This window comes from Anthonomus grandis, chromosome 15 (genome assembly GCF_022605725.1).
Source record: "Anthonomus grandis grandis chromosome 15, icAntGran1.3, whole genome shotgun sequence".
Lineage (NCBI taxonomy): Eukaryota > Metazoa > Arthropoda > Insecta > Coleoptera > Curculionidae > Anthonomus > Anthonomus grandis.
In genome coordinates this window covers 14,340,131-14,364,580 of record NC_065560.1, presented here as the reverse complement: position 1 = coordinate 14,364,580, position 24,450 = coordinate 14,340,131, and the positions used below count along the sequence as shown (strand labels likewise).

At 33.0% G+C, this 24,450-nt stretch overlaps 1 protein-coding gene across 2 annotated transcripts in view; it reads right to left on the bottom strand.

Moving 5' to 3' along the window:
- Positions 1 to 18,425, bottom strand: part of LOC126745303 (protein transport protein Sec31A) — a 141,919-nt gene extending 123,494 nt beyond the window's left edge. For both annotated transcript variants that reach the window (XM_050453074.1, XM_050453075.1), the window contains exons 1-7: positions 18,272 to 18,425; positions 18,023 to 18,167; positions 9,635 to 9,803; positions 9,398 to 9,573; positions 9,053 to 9,265; positions 2,395 to 2,588; positions 2,213 to 2,336 (exon numbers count right to left, since the gene is read on the bottom strand). In XM_050453074.1, coding sequence (XP_050309031.1) covers positions 2,213 to 2,336; positions 2,395 to 2,588; positions 9,053 to 9,265; positions 9,398 to 9,573; positions 9,635 to 9,803; positions 18,023 to 18,146 — 1,000 coding nt within the window. In that variant the 5' untranslated portion in view covers positions 18,147 to 18,167; positions 18,272 to 18,425. The remainder of the gene's footprint in view (positions 1 to 2,212; positions 2,337 to 2,394; positions 2,589 to 9,052; positions 9,266 to 9,397; positions 9,574 to 9,634; positions 9,804 to 18,022; positions 18,168 to 18,271) is intronic.
- Between the last annotated feature and the right edge of the window lie 6,025 nt (positions 18,426 to 24,450).

The following is a 24,450-nucleotide window of genomic DNA, read 5'->3' as shown; positions in this document are numbered from 1 at the left end:
TGTTCAATTCTTGAAAAACGAGAAAATAAATGTTTAAAACCCGTTCATCTTGCTGCTTACCTATTAGAACCAAACCAACGTGGCAACAATTTAACTGAAGCTGAAAATTTAGTTGCAACGGAGTTCATCTATGAAACTGCAAGGCGTCATCCAAAATATTCTTCAGAAGTAGGTCTTATTATGGAAGCACTTGCACAGTACAAAATTAGAGGTGGTAATCTTTTTGCTAAGGAATTCGTTATTTCCAGCGAAAAATCTATGTCTGGGCATGTTTGGTGGGCAGGAATTTGCTGCAGTTCTAAAATAAGTAGATTGGATGTAGACATTTTAAATTTACCATCATCAACAGCCGCAACCGAAAGAACGTTTAGTACTTATGGATTTATTCATCGGCAAAGAAAAAACTGGCTTACCGTGGAAAGAGCCGGAAAACTAACCTATATTGCCCATAATTATAATTTACTAAACGAAGATCATTCAAGAAGAGAAAAAGCTACTGAGGATCCTGAGGAAGAAATTGAAAAAGAAGATCTCGGTTTCGAAATTATAGACTTGACTGAATTAACCAAGGAGAAAGAAGAATCAGATGAAGAGGTTGGGGATGATGAGGATAATTTACCATTATCCACTCTTATTACGTAGTTCATTCTGACTCGTTTTTTTTGTGTTTCCTAATGTTTTTACAGTTTTGAATTAAAAAAACTAGTATTAGTTAAAAAGCTGTATTTTTTAATAAATTACCAATATTACCGTAATATTACGTAATATTACCGGTAATATTACCGATTTTTAAATTACCTACCGATAATTTTACATCTATAAGGACAAGCATAATCTTAAATCTTGTACGGAAATGTTATCTTGCCCTACTGCATTTATCTTTATTTACTAAATCGATGGTTGTAGTTGTATCTATAAGAGAAAATGAAAATTTGGTTGCATCATGCCTTAAATTTTTATGTATATTTGATTTATAGTATCTAATTTTATCCGGAAATGCCGATGTGCTTGTGCTGTTTGAGTTGAGTGAGAAAAAAGTTATTTAATTTTTCTGGATCCTGCAGAGATGATGCCAAATTATAAGTTTTAGGTTTTTTTATAATGTTTAACTGTTTTGCGGATGTCCACAGTTCTTTCCCAATCTTTTGTGTCATTTGATTGAAGTAACTAGTTTTTTCTCGGATTATTGCATGTTTTGTAAAATTTCTAAGCGATCTATAATAAGCTAATTTAGCTTCAGATTTAGTTTTAATATAACGGTGCCTTATCTCTTAATTTTATTAATAGTTTGATATTATTTGTAATCCATGGATTAAGAGGCCATTCATATACATTTTTATGATAGGGGGGCGTGATTGTCCCTTATTAAGTAATAGAGTTATTAAATAAGAACATTTTACTATTGACATCATCAGTGGTGTATATTTCATGCCATGAAATATTTAGCATCAGATTCAAATTTTATTGTATCAATATTCTTATAATCTCTATATGATATAGTTTTTTTTTCTAATTTTTTTGCGAGGTATATTAAAGTTTGCGTTTAGGTCTATTATGCTCAACGCAAAGCTGCAACTTTTTTCCTCGTAGATAAACCGCCATATTCAATTTCCTCTCCTGCCCCTAGCGGATTTTAGCAAAACCTGACACTGATATTTTGTCAATATAAACACTCCCCCCATCATTTTATTTGACAAGTGACATGAATTCTTGTTAAAACTTTTTTGTGTCAAAATATTTGTAGATTATTACGATAATATTTTGGAATACCCGTTATAGGAAATGGAATTTTAAGTTTTGATGTAGCTGTAACGCCTTCTGGCGGCTGACCAATAAACTTGAAAATAGTTTCCAGCATTTTTTGGACTTTTTTATAACAAAATTTTGTTCGAAGGTGTTACGATTATTAGTTTCTGAGATACAGCCGCCTACCCCGCTTAAGTGGCCGGTATACCCCGTACAGGGTATTCCATTTAAGACAAAAAAAACATTTTGTTTGATTTTACCCGTATTTTTTAAGAAAATGAAATGTTTTTTTCTGTTTTTCATGCAATTGTTCTGTTATTATGATTTTCAAATTCTACAAGCTAAAATATATCGATTGGACACTTGAATTTCCTCCAAACATTTACCATTTTTCCTTTTAAAAAGAATATCTGGTAGAAAATGAAAAATATTGAAATACCCTTTAACAATGTAGATTTTAACTTACCGCCCATTATAGAATAAACAGCCACATGTCCGTCATAGTTAGGACACGCAATCAAAGCAGGATTTCTGGGACACCAAGCGACGTCAAAGCTCCATTGGTTGGTTTTAGCAATTTCTGATAAAACCTAAAGAAATTTTGTATTTAAAATTGGTTCATAAAAACTAATAATTATTAGAACATACTTCTCCATTTGGTTGGTTGGAATTGGGGTTCCAACATAAAATCCGGTCATCTTTGCCGCAACTGATAAGTAAATCAGAGTCGTGATCGCACCATGAGATGGCCAAGACTCCGCGCTGATGATTTTCAAGGGTTTTTAAGGGCGAAGTGGCGAATCTCAGGTCCCAGACTTGGATTACAGGAGAATGATCTTCCTCTAAGAGGAGTTTTTAACAATTAATTTATTTATAATAGTTACGTCATAGGAGTTCATACTGTAAAATTAATTTATCAACTAATACGGGAAATTCCATTGAATAATATTAAAATGCAATAATTTGACAGCAGAAAATGGCAATAATTATAAAAAAGCTCAATATGCCGGTGGTTTGTGTGGTACTACGTATGCCTACCCACATTGCCTAGTGAGAGACATCCGCACCGGATTTAGGCGGCGTAAATTGGCTCTACGTAGCTTCGCCGCCATGCCGATGTGTCCGGTAGCATGATGGCCTCTCCTGGATCAAAATATTCTGGAGTTAAAATAGCCTTGCAGTGGAGGTTGATCTAGATGCGTGCGTGAAACATTTAAGAGGATCTATGTACTCTAAGAGGTCTTAATACGAACACCAATATCTCCGAACTAACAGACCTTATATTTTAGCTCTAGCAAAGACGAAAGTGAACTTCACATGTTGTATCCTGAATGCAATCTCTTCACCGGATTTACGTACAACTTCAGACTCGCTGTATTCCTTAGAAGCGATATATCTCGCCAGCAGCAAGCCGTTCTGGAATGCCTAAGGTTCCATGTTATGTGGTTGAATATAACAACGGAAAAATCCACAAAGTATTTCTGCTTCCTCTACCGACCACCCAGTTATACACACTACAGGAGGCATTTTACTGATTTTGCTGATAAAATCAACGATCTTCAAGCAAACCATCCAAGTGCAAAAATTGTTATTGCGGGAGACTTTAACATCCATATGGCTCAATGGCTTGGAGTATTCTAGCAGGACTGATGATGAGGGATACTGGAAGACTTTGCGATTATTCATGGCCTAACGCAGCTTATACGGGAGCCAACAAGAATCCCTGATAGACAGGGAGACTTTTCTAGTCTACTGGATCTGCTTTTCGCGACGGATCCTGAGTCGTACAATATAACCGTACATGCACCACTAGGAACAACCGATCACAAATTAATATCCGCAATATGAGAACTAGAAATGAAAACTCAGGATCTGTCCATGCCGCGTAAAGTTTGGCATTATAGATCAGCCAACTAAAGATATTTAAAACAGCTCCTCTCTTCGTTTCCTTGGAGCGATGTCTGTTTTAGAACCAATGATCCTTCAGCGTGTCCGAGCGAGATTTTAGAGGTGATTTTGGGTGGTATGAAGGCTTATATTACGAACGCCTTAACCCAAATAAAGCTAATGTCCTTTAAAAAGCCATTTTCAAGGTAACTGTAATTTATCGATTTAGCTTAGCTTTTACAACTCATCTGTAGATGGCAGCACTGAAGTCGTTATTAAGAAGGACAAGCGTGTCAGAATTTTGAGGTTAGCTGTCTGTTTTTTGTTTTGCAAGCATAGTTTAGCTGTTATTGTTGTTTAAAATAATTTTAAATGCAAACATGGCGAATTGGAAGTAAGTACATCTAGTGTTAATAAATTTTGTGTAATATAGTATTTAAAATCTTAATTGTTCTTTTCTTGTTCTTTTTAAAGGACTTTAGCCTAATGTAATGCCCAATTTTTATGTTATTGTTTATATTTACAAATTTATTTATTTGTATCTTTTTAGTGATAGGCGACCATTAAAATTGCACGAGCTGATAACAGAATTGGAAGATATGGATGATATCCTATCTCAGGGGGCTACTATAACAATCTTTCCACCGGAAAATGCTAACGGCGAAGTTACTGATGAGGATTCCGGAGACGAAGACAACATAGTCATCGATAATCTTCCTGGTAGCCAACTCAGAGTTTCTGCAGAGATTAGTTTTGATGGAGCACCACCGGCTGAAAGTCTAAATGAAGATGAAAATGAAGATTCTTTCGATGAAGAAGACAATTTGCCACTTTCTCACTTTGTGTCGCTAAAGAAATTACAAAAATTTAATTGGATTGCTGACCGTGATATTCCAGAATCAACATTTGCCTGGAATGCGCCCCATAAAGTTGAAAATCATCAAAGTCCTATTGAGATTTTAAAATTGTTTTTTGACGATTCTCTTATATCCAAAGTATGCCAATTTTCAAACATATATGCCGCACAAAATAATCGGCCGGCAGATATATCGGAGTCTGAAATATGGTGTTTTTTGGGCGTGCTGATTTTGAGCGGATATTCTGAACTTCCTAGAAAGCACATGTATTGGGAAAACTCAAGTGACACAAAAAATGAACTTGTGAGGAATGCCATATCACGTGATAGATTTAGGTACGTAATGCAAAATATCCACCTTTGCGATAACAATGATTTGAATGCCAATGACAAGTTTGCAAAAATTAGACCCTTCATAAAAACCCTAAATGAGAAATTTATGGAGTTTGCGTCTACTGAAGAAGTCCACAGCTTAGATGAATCGATGGTTCCATACTACGGACGACATGGAACAAAGCAATTCATTAGAGGGAAACCTATACGCTGGGGGTACAAATTTTGGACAGCTACTACCCGACTTGGATATATTGAATAGTTTGACCCTTACCAGGGATCCTTGTGTATGATTCCAGAAAAATATAAATTATTAGGTCTTGGATCTAGCGTCGTATTGCAGTTTGCTGATGAACTTCAAAAGATTTATCCCAACTTGGCATTCCATATCTACTTTGACAACTTTTTTACATCTCTTTCGCTTCTCCATCAACTTAGCCAAAGGCAATTATATGGCACTGGGACGATAAGAGAAAACCGTATTCCTGAGAGTAAGCTGGGACCATCAAAAGACCACAAGACGAAAAATAGAGGCTCTTACGAATATATGTATGATCCTGATAGCCATATAGTTGTGTGCAGATGGAATGACAATAGCCTAGTTACTTTGGCATCTAACAGTACCACTGTGAATCCAATTTTACAAGCCAAAAGATATTCTCAAAAGGAAAAGAAACGGATAATGGTAGATCAACTTTATATTGTAAAAAAATATAATGAAAATATGGGCGGGGTCGATAGAGCGGACCAAAACATCAGCCTTTACCGAGTATCAAAAAGTGGTATTTTCCAATTTTTTGTCACTTCTTGGACATGGTAGTTCAGAATTCTTGGCAATTGAACAGAAATAGTGGGGATAAAATGGACCAATTAGCATTTAGAAGAGCAATAGCCCAAAGTATATTGGAGACACACAAGAAACCATCAGCTTATCAAACTGGAAAGACAAGTAAATATTTGCATCAATCATCGCGTTATGACCGCATGGACCATCTTATTTTATATAGTGAAACACAAATCAGATGCAAATATTGCACAAAAAAAGTTAATTTTACATGTAGCAAATGCAAAATTGGGCTTCATCCAAAAGAATGTTTTTATCTTTACCACACTCAGCATTAACTTATATTATCGTTTTTGTTTTGATTTAGCACTAAACATGGCAATAAAAAACATTTCTTGGTACGATATTGATTATAATTTTTTTTTTCAATCGTATAGCAATAAAGCTAAAGTCCTTTTAAAAGGACAGTGACTTACCATAAATCTACCACTTACTAATTTTTTCAAATATTTTTTTAGGGCTTCTAGGTACACTAGCATTAAATATTTAGTGGTAAAAATAAACTTTTCAATTATTTTTTTTGTCAGCCTTATTTGGGTTAAAGAGTTCTTCAGACAGCAAACCCTGATTGGATAAAGTTTCGCCAACGTAGTCAACAAAAAAAATTGGCCCAAGGCCTTTAAGTCGTGTCAACTTTGTTACCCTGAGAAATGCATGCAAGCTATCGATCGATACCTGCAAAAAAATATAGTGAGTGAACAAACTTATCAATTGCCCATATAAATCAAGATTGGTCTGGTCTGTAGCAAAAGCCGTTAGTCAAAGTTTTTGTAGATTACAAATTCCACTACTGGCTGAGCAAGATGGTCTCGTTGCAATAACTGCAATATAAAAGGTAGACTTTCTGAATCAGATGTTAGGATTAAACTCTACCATAGACGCACTAGGCAGAACACCATTGACTTTGCCAAAAAAAGGCTTCTTCGATGCCACAGATAGTCTTTCGTTACAGAGATCTTGAAAAAGTTCTCAAAGGCTTGAAGGCTAACAAGGCCACGGCCCTGATGGAATACCGCCGATAGTTTTTAGTTTGTGCGGTCGTGCTGACACCACCGTAGTGCAAACTGTTTTCTTCTTCATATAGAAGAGGTCTCTTCCTTGGAGACTGGAAACTTGTATTCAACAGATCAAAAAAAAAGGAAAAAGACAGTGCCCATCAATCGCCAAGATACTCGAGAAATTTGTCAATCAGCCAATTTTGAAATACCTGAAGTCCACTAACGTCATTAGCAATCGTCAGTATGGTTTTCGAAAACACAGGTCTACTGGCGATCTATTGGCCTATATCAACCATGTTTGGACCGAGGCTATCGAGAAATATAGTAAATTCCTCGCAATAGCTCTGGATATTTTAAAGGCATTCGATAGAGTCTGGCATGAAAACCTCTTAAATAAAGTGTGTTCTTATGGTTTGCCACTAACTTAGTTGGCTTGGAAGCTTCCTCGAGAACCGATCAATTCAGATTGTCGATGATGAACACACCTCGTAGTTTTCAAATGGTGTCCCTCAGGGATGCATCTTCTCCCCTACTCAGTAGAGTTGACTAATTTTTTTAAAGATATCTGCATACGAGAAGGTTCAAAACTAATTTCTCCGGATGTTAAAAATTTATTACCAAGCATTCCATCTGGTGACTGCCTTCATTTTTTCTGGACAGATGTTTTTTGCTTAAGTCAATGCTTGACAGACTTATTAATACTTCTCAATCTAGTCCTTGATTTCTAGAATATTTTCGTTCTTAATAACAGGTTTTTAGACACTGTTACTGGACTAGCAATGGGGTCTTGCCTGTCTCTCTCCTCTTCTGAGTGAGATTTTTATGAACAATTTGAAGGAGAAAAGGATTGTCAACGGTAGGTTCGGTGCTGTTCTCACTATATGTAAGAGATAGATGGCTCTTATTTTTGTGGTGTGGAATGACAATGATCTAAAATTGGCCTCATTTCTTTTTCACGCAAATATCTCGTTCACAATTGAGGAAGAAAAAGATAGAAAAAGAAGGTTGCCTTTTCTTGATTTGCTTATTTCAAAGAAATACTAATAAGTTTGAAATTGAGATCTATCTCCAACCAACCACTACGGACATTGTCATCCAATACTCCTTGAACTCCCCATATTCCTACAAGTTTGCCTCTTTTAGTTCCCTTTTTTTATCGCGTTTTCAACAACCCCCTTTCTAGAGAAGCTTTTCTTGCTGAACTAAACATAATTAGACAAATTGCTTTTAATAATGGTTTTCCGCTTAATATAATTAATCGCCTTGCCTTTATTATAATTTTTTTTGGTGCAGTTTTTTTTGTGTTTCAGCTTTGGTGGACGAGTACAGGGATACATACATGATCGAAGCTAAATCGGAATTTGAAAATCATTTATTAGCCTCCTCACATGGTTTTCCTTTAACCCAGTAAGCTGATATTTTACACGAATGCTCAAAAGGCAATGGACTTGTTAGAGAAAATGTAAATAACTAAAGGTAAGATGACATTTTCACGATTGAGCATCACTTCATTTATAACAACAGAGTTAAAGAGAGAGAGACGAGATCTCTCTCTTCAACTCTGTTTGAATTTACGTCCTTTTAATTTTTATTGTTAAAATATAACATACATTTATTAATATAGTTAAGATTATATTCCTGGTTTTGTTGTGTGACTTGGTCGCCTATGAGTTAAACGCATGTGAATCTTAAGGTTGCTGGATCGTTCCCAACTTGTGACATTTTACATTTTGACTTTTTTATTTTTTATATGTATATTTTTACGTATGGGAAATATTGTAAAACTAACCTAACTTTTGATTTGTTGTTCTTGTAAAGTGATCTGTGCATGCGTAGGTCTAGTTAAAAAGTAGTATCATATTTTATAATTTGTTTCTGCTACATTTTTAAATTTATTTCATTTTTAGATCTGATGATGATCCGGTAGGAGCGAAACACGTGTAGCGTATAAGACTATATATATTTATATACCGTGACTTGCAGTTTTTACATTTCTTTTGAAGTCTTTTAATGCAATTTACAACTTTGCTGATGACAGTATATTGGGGTCTTCCTTCAAGTCGCCTTACGCCAACGCAATAGACATCGCAAATTTTAACTGATTAGCGTTTTTTCATGTTATCTATCATATTATATTAAGTTTATGCAAATAAAATATATTTGATACTAAATAGATAATCCAATAAATACTAATTAGTCAACTTTCTTTTTAAAGGAATTTTATAAAAAAATTATAAACAGCTAAATTTTCTTAATTTATCTACTTTTAATTTACCATACACTTATCTTAATAATAGTTATGGGGTTTATTATTATAATGTGAAAGTACAGCAGGTTTGGTATATACTAGCTTAAAAATAATCAATATGCAAATAATGACCCTCTTACCTGATGCCAAACAAAGCTGGGTAGCGACCTCGGGATGCCAAGCAACCATTTTCCAGCGAATTCTTGAAACTGTATCAGTCAGTTTTATAATTGGTTCGTTTTTCCTCAAATCCCATATGACACATTTAGATGCAAATGATGAGGCCAAAATATGCTGAACCTGTTTATTCCATGCTACTGAAAGGACATCTTCCAATGGCTGAGATTTGGCACCTATCAATAATTTATTTTTAAATTCCGTGATATTGAAAAGAACTTTTACTTACTTAATGAGCCTTATATAGTAAGCATTCAAATAAATAGGAATAAATTACCTTTAATTAAACTTGATCTTATAATTTTTACCTGGTGACATTGGTGTAGTTGTATTATTTAGATCCCAAATAAATATCTCAGATTCTCCAGCCCCAGTCGCAAACAAATTTTGTTGAAAACTATTAAAATCCAAGGCATGCACTGGTCCCGAGTGTTTTTGCTGTCTGCCTACTAAAGCTTCTTCATTTTTAAGGAGTTTGGAAGCACTAAAATCAAACAGTGATCCCTTTGTGTAATATTTCAACATAATTATTTATTAAATACTACCTATAAATCTGTAGTAATCCATCATCGCATCCAGCAATAATAGTACCACTAGAGTCACTTCCGGAAGGACCCCAAATTAGTTTATGAAATCTGTGCTCACTTGCTAGGGATGAGACTAACTGAGTATCTGGGCCTGGTTCAGTCAGATTTAATGAGTAAATTTCTAAAGCTGAAAACGCACACCCAGGTTAAGGAGGAAGTTGAATTTCAATTCGAAAATTTAATAACTAAATTTGTTTGAATTTGACTTATTTAAACAAGTCTTTTATTAAACAAATTCTAAATCTAGAAAGATTATCTTTTTATTTATTCTAAGTATATAAACAAACATATAACACAAACTATAACTTTTTATAAATATAGGTATTAGTTTTAGCCATAGAGATAAATTTAAGGAAGTATGTTTAAATTGTATTTTACCAAATTTATTCCAATTTAAAAAAGAATTCTGTAAACGTCATATTGAATTATTATCTAGGGGGTGATGATGAATACTGGTCAAATGCAAACCCAGCCTGCCCAGGAAAGAAAGAAGGAAAGAAAGCAAGAAAATGTGCAATATTACGTAAGAATAGTAAGAATAGTCTTGATTACAAGCATCCTACAAGCTAAAAAAACAAAACAAAAATACAATTTCAAAAATTGACAATGAACAAAATTAAACACAAGAAGACAAAACTTTTTGAACATACTTAAATTACAGATAACTAAATAAAACAATCAATTACTAAATAAAGGTAAACTTGTTGACAAAACTAGAGAAGAAAAAAGGAAAAAAACTTTCCAACATGTCCAAGGTTAAAACCTATCATTAAAAAAGTCATCCAGGTTATAATATGCCATAGCCAAGAAAAGCGTCTTTAATTCTCTTTAAAATTTCTTAACATCCGATATATGTCTAACACATAGAGGAACATGATTGTACATTTTTTTACTTATATAAATTAATGAGTTTTTGGTAAGGGAAGACGTAGGAATAGGTAGGGGAACATCATTTACACGACGAGTCAAATGGCCAGTATCAGAGGGTAGTTTGGGAATTTTGTGAATAAGAGCAGCTGTTTCTAAGATAAAGAGTGAAAAAAGAGTTAGGATTTTTTCAGAAATGAAGAGGGGTTTGCAAGAATCTCTTAACTTAAAGCAGAACACAGGTATCTATCTGCTTTTTTTTGAATAACAAAGACAATGTTAAGTAGCCCCTTATTGGTTAAACCCCAAAAAGGCAAGCCATACCGAATTCAATAAGTGAAAAGTACACTGAACGTGCAACCGCCCCTCCCAGCTCTTGTTTTGCCATTCTTACTGCAAAACATCCAGAAGATAATTTCCCAGCTAAATGTAAAATATGATCTTCAAACCGAAGGCGACCATCAATGGTAATTCCTAGGAACTTGCAGCACTCTTTATTCTGCAAGAGAGAATTTTCGTCAAACATCAGACCCTGAATATCGCACTTAAACCCCATAATAAACGTCTTTCTTACATTAAACACAAGCCTGTTGGTACCACACCACCCTGATAAAATCTGAAGGTCTTTAAGGATAGACGTCTTAATATAATCAGAATTTTTATGGCTCCATAGTATGGTGGTATCATCAGCAAGCTGAACCACCTTGCCCTGCAGTTTGAATGAACTCAAGTCATCCACATACGGTAAAATAACAGTGGTCCCAACACTGAACCCTGGGGAACGCCGCATTTTAGGGATCTAGAAGCAGACAAACGCCCAGACACTGTAAACTTCTGAGTACGATTTGATAGATAGGACTCAAGCCATCGCAACGCTACACCCCTAAAACCATATTTATCGAGCTTAGATAACAGTATTCCATGATCCACACAGTCAAATGCTTTGGATAGATCACAAAACACTGCCGCCGATGACACATAGACGCTCTCCAAAAAGGTAAAAACAGCATCATGAGTCCCTTTACCGTTTTGAAATTTAAACTGATTTGCAGGCAAAATGCCATTATGATGTAAAAAGGACAGAATTCTGCTTTTTGCAAGTTTTTCAACTATCTTAAAGAGGGTAGACAAAATAGAAATGGGACGAAAATTACAAGGCTGATCCAAATCCCCACCCTTATGAAGAGAGATAACCACTGCCTCTTTTAAACATGAATTTAATAAAAAACAAATTGATCATGGGCTAAATACTAGAATGGCTGCACAAAATCTTGTAATCATACAAAATCCTAAACATACCCTATGTCAGCAGCACATACACTATGTAAGAGCTATAAGCTCTTACATACACTTACATTTATAAGCTCTATATGTTGCCAAATGAAATAGGTCAAGTCCGTAGGTCACGCCTGATGAAGAAGTTTTTTATGCCGATGAGAGGAAGTATGCAAAAATAAATATTATGACTCTAGTACACATTTATGCATAATATAAAAATTCGATAATTTTACCCTAAATAAGACACAAATTTTTGGGAAATTATGTTTCATTAAAGCCTGCATTGGAATATGCCAAAACTTATATAAGGGGCCAAATCAATGAAATACGCAAATAATTAATAGAAACAACAATTAGGGATAAAACAAACTATTAACGGATTAAATTGGAGTTACAGAAGCCGAGATATTAATGAAACAGTGCAAAAAACAAAAGAAAACTCGTTTTTTTTTTCCATTGTACCATTTTTTTCCTAAAATGATTATTGACAATTGTAATTGTGACTTTCTTAGCAAAAATACGGCAATGTTTTCATAGAGATGCATGATCATGGACTATTGCATGACAAAGAAATTAAAATAATGGGTAATTATTTTACAAAATTGTCTCTTACTCAGTAATTTTTGAAAATAAATGCATAGTATTATACATTTTTAAAAAGGAAAAGATAAAGTGGATTTTTCATTTGAAACAATATACAGAGTGTTCCATTTAAGAAAACATAAGCTTATTTTTTATCCCAAAATCGTAAATCATTACAATAAAACAGATAACATCATGTATCTCATCTATTATGTTAAATAATAATGAAGATACAAGAGGGTCCAAAAATTAAAAGTTTTCATAATCACTCCGTATATTAAAAACTACAAGAAGCTGTTTCTGTTGATAATTTTTCACATTATCAACAGAAGATATCATAGTTGAGGCTGGCAATAGCGGAGGCCAGACATCATCATACTGCTTTGGATCCATAAAAAACATTCTTTCTAGTTTGGAAGGTGAAAAGGCAATGGAGACAAAAATTTTGGCAGAAATAGCATGAAATAGGGAGCACGTTTAGGGCGCTGGAGTAAGATGTTTATTATACTTGAAATAGATAAGGAAGGAAGAGCAATGGAAACTGATGAGTGTCAATTTCCCAAGAATTCCAATACTTATTAGAGGAAGATAATGTATTTAACCAAAATTTGAGCACACAGCTTTGAAACAAGAAAAAATAAAGTAAGCTAGCTAGTTAAGCTTGGAGTTAGGAATATGTAAAGAAAATTTTAATTCAGGTCAGCATGATTCGAAATTAATAACAGTTGTTAAGGTTAAGGAACATGTAAATAAGATAGAGAATATTTTGGAAATAAGTCAAAATACCTTAGATAGGCCTTTGTCAGAGATAGAAGCTGATATTTTAAAATTAAATATAACCAAATCTACTTCTACTGAATTTGATCTCAAAACAGCAACTAGCTTGGTACCATTAATGAATGGTTCAGAACTTGTCACAAAACAGCTTATTGATGCATATCTGGATGAGAATGGTAAAAAGTTGCTAACCACATATGTAAATTAAACTAAAAGGCAGTTTTACCACAAACCAAAACTCCTTATTTTACTCTGGACAGTTTCTATTGTAATTATCTATTGTTATTAACTGGTTTAGGTAATTTTAAGTTGTTTATCCCTACAAAGTGACCAGTAATTAAAACACATTCAGCTAAAATTTTAAATACTGGTCACTTTGTATAAACAGACCACTTACAATTACTTAAACCAGTTAATAACAAGAGAAATTTTACAACATTAGATGTTATTATTATTAGTAGTTAATAACATTAGATGCATACGAAAATTTAGCAATATTTAAAACTCAAAAAAACACTGTTAACAGAGATAAAGGTCCAATCCAATCAAAGTTTAGGAGGGAACTAAAAAAAATAATCTGACCAAAGGTTTACTACAGCATTGTAGAGTATTTTAACGACTATATATAGTATAACGACTCATTTTAATATTTAAAATTAATGTAAGTTACTGTTGATCAGATTTTTTTTAATTCTTGGTTTATGTTAGTTTTTGCCTTTTTTTTTTTTTAGTTTTTTTCTTTGATGACATGAAATATGCTCCTATGTACAATCAAAATGGATTATGTTTCCTGTTTTAAGTTTAACCAAATAATTACTAGTATTGTAAATTTTAGGATCATAAAGCTTTTAGCACAACTTTGTAAACATAGCAAATAAAGTATATTTTGACTTTGACTATAAGGCCATTTGTAAGTAGTTTTAGTTTAGTTTTAATTTTCTCCCGAAGATGCGAACATCATTAGCGAAACACGTGTCGAGAGTAAAATAAAGAGTTTTTGGTTAGTGGTAAAACTGTCTTGTAATTTGGGTGTTACACCAAAGGTTCCAACCATAGGACTACAACTACTACATATGTAATAAAAACACATGTTTCTGAAGGGGCAAAAATAAGACTTAAACAGACATATCGCAATAATGCTAGGTAAGTTGAGGATATTAGGTTTCATTTAATTTCAAAGGAATCTTTAACTGCCGTGTGGGTTAAATTCTGCCAAACGAGGCTCTAAATCGTTAAGCGAATTTGGCAAATCAATAGAGATCAAAAAGTCAATGGTGGAGCTTACAATTTCTCAATTGGAGGGTAACACTGTAACTACAAATATTCTTAGGGAGGTGAACAAGAAAATAGCCATAAATGCATTTGCAAATGGGTTACAAAACAAAGCTTTACATACTATAATTAAGGCTCGAAACCATCAATCTCATTACCTAACAAAGGACGAGGTGTCAGATAATAGAAGTTCAAAATCTTTGTACAACATGGGTGGAATCAAAATTTTTAAAGTCAACTACATTCTGGTAGACAAAATTATTCACTGGGTATACATTTCACTTCACAGGCAAAATATGGAATTAGGAATTTTAATAATAACTCTGATTTTTGTCAAAAATTTAATAGAGGAAATATTAATGGACTGATAAATTCTTTTGATGCCTAGTTTAAGGCTGATTTTTTTAAGTGTTATTCAGTCAAAATTAGTTTTGAAGATTTTAGGCTATCTTTCTGGAAAAATAATGAAAAAATAAGCATACCGATGCAACCAAAACAAGGATTTTTATTCCACTTTTTGTTGAGATGTGAAATTACTGAATATATTAATTTTGATAAGTTAAGTGGAGATGTCATTATTTTGCCAGAATAGATATGTGAAGGAATTTTCGTTGTTAACATCATAGCTAGGCAAAACATACCCATCAAAATATCACTCAATTAAATAATTAAAACAAAAATTAAAAAATATGTCAGGTAGTAAATGCAATTACTTGACAACAAAGTAAACTAATTAATAATGACAGTTTTAATAAGATTATTCCCGAAAAGCTTGATTCACCCCCCTGAAGTGGTAGAATTATAGAAACTGCCGAAAAGTTCTGTTGAAGTATATTGTGAACTAGTAAATGAATTTGGTGAAAATATAAATAAAGAAAATTTTTGCTTAGGAAATTGAATATTAAAAAAAAATTAAAAATCAATTATAATCAAGGATACCTGTACAGAGTTGGCATTTGGTGCATATGTATATATTTTAATATGGGATGCATATAAATATTAAAATATTAATATTGGGTAATCCCTCAAAAAATACAACGTAATAATTGACAACTTTGATTCCAAGGTAAACCACAAAGCAAATGAAACTGAAACAGCATAGGGCCTCCATGTGTATCAAGAACTCATTGAATGAGGTGGAATGCTTTTGAACTTGCAGTAGACTTCATAAATTCAAACAACAGAAATATGAGGACAAATTTGTGCATGATGTATTGGTTCTTAACAAATGATTAATAGGCTGTGATCATGGACTCTTCACAACCCAGATCACAATAAATTTTAAGAAAGAAAGAACTATGAAGATAAACAAAACAAGGCCTCTCAGGATGCTGTTTAAAATAGTCTTAAAGAGCCAAGACTTAGAGGAAATGGATGTAGAAACAATAAATTACCACCAGTTTCAAGCCATGAAGAAAGAGTGCAGAGGGAAAGTATAGGATGAGGAACAGATGAAAGGAAGATAAAATCAACACACTATAAAGAACCTTATGAAGAAATGAAGAGAGCTCAAGAACAAGAATGATCCAAACAGTTAAATACATATATCAATAAGTTGCTAAGGCCTTGCTATAGTCATGGAAAATGTAACCAAACTTGCAGCGCATCAATGACAAATAACATCAAATAAGAACGAGATCATTGATTGTTTTACAGAGAACTGTACAGAGGTGAGAACAAAAACAAAGATACTAGGATCAAGAAAATGAAAAATATAGATTCAGAGGACATTCCAGAGAAAACAACAGCAGAAATCTCAAAATCAAGGAATGAGATGAAGAAAAATAAAGCAGTTTGGGATGACCAAATTGTTATTGAGAGCGTCATATGTTACTAAATGCACTGGCTCTGTTGTTTAATGCTTATCTCTTAAATTCAAAAGACTTTTATTACCACTTAAACTTTGTACATAAAAAATTATATTTTCTTTTTTTTTTTACAAGAATTTTTCACAATGTTAAGAGTAATGCAGACTGAACTGCAATTATAAAAACAACCGACAACACATACTAAGGTAGCTCTGACTCAATTATATAGAAAATAAGTTATATTTAACCCTATAAAAGCTAAAAACAAAAAAATAAAGGGTAATAATTGATTATATCAATTACATTAATATACCGTTTGTTGTTTAATAGGCAGAGAGGAGGAACAACAGCAATGAGCATGAGCAGAGGCCAGAAAACAAGGACAACACAAAGCAAAAAATGAATAGCTATTCCAAAATGAACCATTTAATATTTTATTTTTATGCCTAATAGAACAACACCTTCCAAATTAAACAAAGCAGTTAATAATAACAATGCATACAAATAAATAAATAAGTAAAAATAGGGATATGACCCAGTTGAGCAACTATAGGGTGATTAGTTTGTTATTCTGACCTGTAGAAACTGTTTATGAAAACAATCACCATAAGGCTAACATCAAAATTAGACTTCTACCAGCCTCCTGAATAAGCAGGATTTAGAGCTAAGTATAGATCAAATAAATAAAAAACAAAATGATTGAAAAGACTATTGAATACAATAAAACTTTGATCCTTATCTTTGTTGACTTGTACACCTACTTCATCAAATATATCTATGAAAATGCTACAGCTTGTTGAAGACTTTATGAGGCTACAGAGACTTTTCTGAAAGAGGTATTTGTCAGGGAGACAGAATGTCTTCAAAATTATTCAACTAGACCATTTCAAAACTTTACCTAAAAAATTAATTTAAAAACATCAATATGTTTATTTTCTTCACAAAACATAACCATAAAGCTCCAAACTTATTAACCTCCAACAAAAAAAAAGTTCAATAAAAACAAGAAATGCCTATATAAATAAGTATAATCATTCTCTCTCAATACATCTGTATTTTTATTAATATTGAGTTTATTATACACATATTTTTTTTTTTATTAAATCTATTATAAAATTTTGTTAATAATTCAGTTTTGTTTCTGATACTTATTGTTAAGTTCAAGTCATACAAAGTGAAATATAGGTAGTGAGGTATAACTACCTAATATAGAAAGTAAATTATATAATAGGCTTTGTTAATGTTTTGAGCAAAGTTATTTGTATTAAACTCTTGTGTTCTTCTTTAAATAAATATTTCAGCAATGAAGAATCCTTATTGGTACTTTTACTTCATATTGATATTTATATATACCTATGTATTGCAATATTTAAGATACATATTACTCTGCTTTAAACTTAAGTAACTTGCTAGCAAATGTATTCAAGCAGGAACTTTCAGCCAGCTGTATGCTTATAGTTGGTTAATAGTCTAGTATTGTCTAAACTTGAATATGATCTTTTATGAAAACACTTAGGTAGTGCCTTAATTAATTATTGTATTGAATTAATTCAGAATTAGTCAATGGTGTCTAAACCAAAACTCTTAATTCTGATATAAAGAGGGTTAAAATTTTCTCTAAGTGTTGGAGTTAATACAACAAATATTTCAATTTAGAATTACAATTTATTTTTTACAATTTAGCTTTTGTCGCATCCTGTGCTTATTTTTGGCACAGTTGTAAATGAAACATGAAACAATTCCTAAAATTAGGCACATATACCTGCATTAGTATTAAATGAAGCATCCAATTGTGAAGCTGCTGTGCCAGCTGCAATATAGATAGGGTGGTGATTTTTAGGAGACCAAGCCACATTCGCAGTCCTCTCAATGTCCTTTACTTTCATCTTGAATCAGTTCTTAGGGCTCTAAAAGTATTTATTTAAGAAAATGATAATATTATAGTTGTGGAAATAATTGGTAGTTTGTTGTTTACCAGTAGTTTTAAACAAAGAAATAATCAAGTACTTACGCTTATTTAAAAAATCAGGGTTTCATTTAATAGAAAATAGGGGCTTAGGGAAAGAAATAATGGTATTTTATGTTTAACACAATTAAAGGGTTCCAACGTGGCTCATATGACTGTTTGACATTTGTGTTTTTGTTTACGCGATGTTGACGTCATTTTTGACAAGAATGACAGAGATGTCGATGGCAATCTGTGTGAAGTTAGCTCCGATCTGGGCAATTGCGAACGCAGCATATGTCGTTTGCCGGCAGGCTATTTATAGTCCAAGCCCAGTGTTATTTTAAATATTAAATTAAATTTATGGCTTATCACAAATACAAAGAATGCTATTGATCAATATGGATACAAATTATATATCATCAAGAAACCAAAAAGGCCATGTTTTTTACAAACGGAAAAATTATTCGTTAAAGAAGTGCTGACTTTTGAACTTATATTATCAATATCTACGTTTACAACGCGCGGATCTATTAGGTCCATGGATCAAATGATAGACTATTTTTATTTAGTACAGCCCTGTTTACGTTTAAGTTTAAGTATTGATTTTGAGGGTTAAATTAGTCAGGATTATCTAAGTTAAATTAGGAGTTTAGAGGAGGAATTATAGGACATAAAACCTCTTTTAAAAAGATTTAACCTCTAAATCTTTAAAAGGTTTATTGTTGTTTTAAAATAATAAAAATAAACTAATAATTTTTTTTCAAGGCTTAAGCTCGTCCTCTGTATTTTTTTCTTTATTTTTGTGTACAAAAATAAAAACCTCGTAAGGTAACATCCAATAAAATGTCAAACTTGTCGTTTTGGTACTTCAAAATTGGTCCTAGGTGTTTAAACCGAAAAAAACTAAATTTAATCTTAAATTTAATCTTAATTGGGAAGCATCAAATTCGCGTATCAAAGTTTAATGCGCTGCCGTTTACACCGAAAAAATACTACTATAGTCGGATTACCGAACAGATGGAGTAAATGATGTGCGCGAAATATAGGCCCGCCCATCGATGCAACCTTGGCAGATTTAGACGAGGAAAATTATGCCTACTTATTTTAAATTATATTTCGCAGTCTCGTCTGAACACCCTGTATTTGCAGGGTGCACGATTTGGTACGACGTTAAAAGCTGAAAAGAAACCCGCCCTGCTTGCCCTTCTCCCCGCTGCTTATGCGCCCGTGTCCATCCAAATCCTCACTCAGTGTCACATAACACATAAGAATTCTTCTTCGAAGAAAGATTCTTATGTGTTATGTGCTCAGTGTTGTTTGTCGTACGATAAGGTATACACGTTCAATTCGGGCTGTTTTTTGGTTTTTGTGTACGTATCGAGTGAGACGTGTCATCATGGGAAAACATGGAAAAAAGTGGCAAAGGAAGTAGAAACTTAAAAAATTGTTACGGCAATTATCTAAAGATATGGGCTCTAGTACTTCAAGTAAGTTTATTTTAGGTTATTATTCGAAGTGTTAAGTATAAAACAATTAATCGTATATCGACCCAAACTACCTGCGTTTTATGTTTAAATTATGCAGCTATTTTCGAGATATAAACTTTGGCTTGGGTTTTGTTGTTTGTATTCTCGGAAAGAAAAGATAAGAGGGTCGTAAAATAAATAGGAATGTTTTAGTGCATTATATATTCAGTTTTAAAGAAAAAATAGAAGAACCTTTTATTAAGGGGCCATTGCTTTGCAGTACACGTTAAACACTTATTGTGTTTATTTTATTATTAACGTGTAGGACACTTATTGTGTCAGTATTACTCGTGCATCGCATTTATAACACTTATTGTGTTATTTTTTATATTGGCATTATAAAGGCATTATACATGTTCAAACACCTATTGTGTTTTTATGAACATAACGACTATTGGATCCTTATTGGATCTAGTAAATAATTTTAATGTAGTATGGAAAACACTTATGGTGTTATGATGATATTAAAGACTTAAAAAATAAAACAGATTTAATAGACCCTCAATGGATCTTTTTTAATGATAAGCACTTATTGTGTTATTTTTTTAAATATGTTTGTTGAGATTATTTCTCTATTCAGGTTCGTCGTCAACCACATCAGATTCTGACTCTTCAGAGAGGTCATCTAGACCAGAACTATTGGTAAATCAGGAAGATTTAATTAGTATTGAAGGTTCCCCATTAGTTCTGAATGTTCCTAGTTTTAAAGACATATTAGGGAAAGATCCAATCACTTCAGTTAAAACAGGCCCTCCTATTAATGAGGACACAGCTAATTATTGGGCATCTATTTTAAAAAATGGGCCAGGTGTTGATGCCAGAAAAGACCTTATGGAAAAATACCCCATAACAGAAAATTGTGTCCCTGAGATTTCCGACACTAAATCAGGAAATTTCAGTAGGTTTACAAGATTTGTCTGTAAGACAAGACAATTTTTCTTGTCATATCCAAGAACAGATTGGCGCAAGTTTGAGTGTTCTTGTCGCGCCAATCGAGCATCTCATGAGACAGGAAAATGCCAACAAAGAAGTGTTGCAAAATATTGTCGATTCAAGTAAATTAATTACGGATATTCATCATACAATATCTATCCATAGAAGATATTTACTATCTAATCATTTAAAGCCTGACGTAAAGAAAGTAGCAGAGAAGTGTCATTGACACACACCTTTTTGGTGAGAATTTCTCACAATCAGTAAAAAACTCACAGGAAGTATGGTGGGTTTTGGTCTTAAAAAAGGAATTACAAATAAGCGGTCGTTCAGTAGCTGCCCTAGTACCAGTGCAGCCAGTATGAGTAACCGAACTCCAGATGCTTTAAACTGGAAGCGCAGTCTATGGAAGAAGAAGAAGAAAGAGGAGGGACACTTTGCCAAAGGAAAGAAGCGAATGTAGGGGAACAGCTACAACCCGAAACGCAGGCAAATTTAGAGGTACGTTTTGCGGGCAGATTAGCTAAATTTAGTAAAAATTGATTGGGGGTTATAAAATTAAGTTTAATAATATACCCCATCAAAGTCGTTCTCCAAAAAATCTTGTTTCAAAGAAAGACATAAAAGATATGGATGTAAAGGTTCAAGAAATGTTAAAAAATGGAGTCATTTCTCAATGTAAACACCGGAGAGGGGAATTTTTGTCTAATTTCTTTTTAATTAAGAAAAATGACGGGTCTAGTCGTTTTATTTTAAATTTGCGCAAATTAAATAAATTTATAAATACTTCTCATTTTAAATTAGAGGACTATAGAAGTGTAAAAAACCTATTGCTTTGATTTGAAAGATTGATTTAAAGGATGCGTATTTTTTGGTTAAGGTAAATGGAAAGTCAAAGAAATATTTAAGATTTCTTTATAACAGTGTTTTAAATGAATTTAACTGTTTACCTATGGGATTAAGTACAGCACCATTCATTTTTACTAAGTTAATGAAGCCAGTAATAGCAAAATTAGGATCTGAGGGCATCATAATTGTAATTTATTTAGACGATCTATTATTAATGGCCAAAGATAAAATAGAATGTGAGAAACAAGTCATAAGGGTTATGAAAAAGCTTCAGTTTGTAGGATTTGTTGTTAACTACAAGAAGTCTGTATTAATTCCATCACATCAGTGTAAATATTTGGGGTTTGTTTTTGATTCTGAAAAAATAGAGATGACCTTACCATTAGAGAGGGTAATAAAAATTAAACAGGGCTGTCAACAAATTTTTAAAAGAGTTCATACTTTCTCAGTAATTCTAGGAATGTTGGTAGCAGCATGTCCGGCAGTTACATATGGTTGGGCACATACAAAATATTTAGAAAGAGCAAAACTTTAAGCCTTGCTTGAATCAAAGGGTAATTATAAAGGAAAAATTATTTTAACTTCAGAAGTAATAAAGGAATTACAGTGGTGGTTGAAAAATTTGGATAAGAGTAAAATGTCAATAAAGGAAATAAATTATGAAATGGAAATTTATTCTGATGCCTCCCTCCTAGGTTGGGGTGGTGTATGTTTAATTAAGCGAATTTATGGGTTTTGAACTTCAGAAGAAATAGGAAAACATATAAATTATTTAGAGCTTTTAAGTGCATTTAATTGTCTTAAACATTTTACACAAAACAAACGTAATATAAATATATTATTACGAATAGACAATACTACCGCTATAAGTAATATAAACCGTATGGGAGGTGTAAAGTTTATTAATCTTAATAATGTAACAAAGGAGATTTGGAGTTATTGTGAGAGCAAAAATTTATATTTATTTGCATCTTATATAACTTCAAAAGATAATTTTATTGCCGATCAGGAATCAAGGAGAGGCTATAAAGACACTGAATTTGAGTTATCTCAATTTTATTTTGACAAAATTTGCAATATTTTTCATCCGCCTACTGTAGACCTTTTTGCTTCAAGTTCAAATAAAAAGTGTTATCAATTTGTGTCATGGAAGCCTGACCCAGATGCGCTTAATAGATGCGTTTACTATTTCTTGGGAAGATCTGTTCTTTTACGCTTTTCCTCCATTTTCGCTTATTACAAAGGTTTTAAAGAAAATTAAGAATGATAAAGCTAAAGGAATCTTAGTAGTGCCAGATTGGCCGGGACAATCTTGGTACCCAGTTTTTAAAGAAATGTTGATTGGTGACCCTTTAATTATGGGTCCTAATAAAAAACTTTAATTTTCTCCTTCCAGGCAACCCCATCCTATGTGGGGGAGCCTTACCCTGGTTGTAGGATGTATATCAGGACGTCGTTTTTAATGAGGTCATTTCCAGAATCAGGAATAACCGGAATTCTAGCTTCAATAAGTGAAAATACTCTTAAACAGTATGATGTTGTTTTTCCAAAATCGGTGGAAATTTTGTTTACTTAAAGTAGTTAGTCCGTATATATATATATTAGAAAATGTTATAAGTTTCCTTGAAGATAGATTTAGAAAAGGTGGTTCTTTTTCTCTTATTAATACTTATAAATCAGCTTTATCTTTAGTGTTACCTATGGCCAAAGGTGATAAAAATATGATAAAAAGGTATTTGAAAGAATACGATAAGACAACGACGAAGATGCCTAAGAAATATTAACCCCCCAAAGGCCAGATATTCTACCACGTGGGATCCCAATCAGGTGTTAGAGTATTTGGAAAAGTTCTATCCATAAGAGACTTTACCTTTCGAACAATTAACATTAAAAATAGTTACCTTGTTAGCATTAATAACAGCTCATCGCATGCAGCCCTTGTGCAAAATTAAGGTGGATAATATTGTTAGGACAGATAAAGGTCTTGAAATATTTATAGACGAAAAGATAAAAACCTCGGGGAAGAATCGGCCTCAGCCAGTTTTGTATGTATCATATTTTGTTGAAAAACCATCTTTATGTTTAGCCTCAGCGCTTGAATTGTACATCCATCGAACCGCGGTTTTTCGAACAGCCGCCTCTTCAAACATATTAATTTTGACAATAAGAAAACCTATGCATGTTGCATCTCCGCAGACTGTAAGCAGATGGATAAAATCAGTTTTAAGTAAATCTGGAATAAATACAAAATTGTATACAGGATATAGCACAAGACATGCGGCCCTATCATGTGCTGATATGTAGAGCTGGGGTAAACATAGAAGTAATTCGAAGGGCAGCAGGATGGTCGGAAAAGTCAAATGTTTTTTGTTCATTTTATAAAAGGCCAATTCTTCCCCCACCTGACGTTTTTGCCAATGCAATTTTACATAGGGGTGATCGAGAGTCTGAGGACAAAATTTAATTTATCGATTATATTAGGTTTAATGTTTATTAATTATAGTTAATAATATTAATGTTCATAATTATTATGGTTGTTTAGATTGTTATTCTTTTTTGTGAAATATATAAACTCCTTTAAGATTTTTTATTTTAAGGAGTTCATATACAACCAGTTGCTAAATTCCTTAACATCAGGTTGAACCTCATTTAGTAGCTCTAAACATCTACAGGGTGTTTTGTAATATGAGACGAGACTGCGAAATATAATTTAAAGATCAATCGACTTACCTGTAAGGAAGGTTGATCAAAATTATATGAGCAGTCTCGTCGAAATATTACAAAGTCACTCCCATAAGTCATAGCAGGTAAATACATAATCCCTCCCGATGCGATCAACCTGATTCTGTACTTTCAACTACTGAGTCAGGATTTGGATGGACACGGGCGCATAAGCAGCGGGGAGAAGGGCAAGCAGGGCGGGTTTCTTTTCAG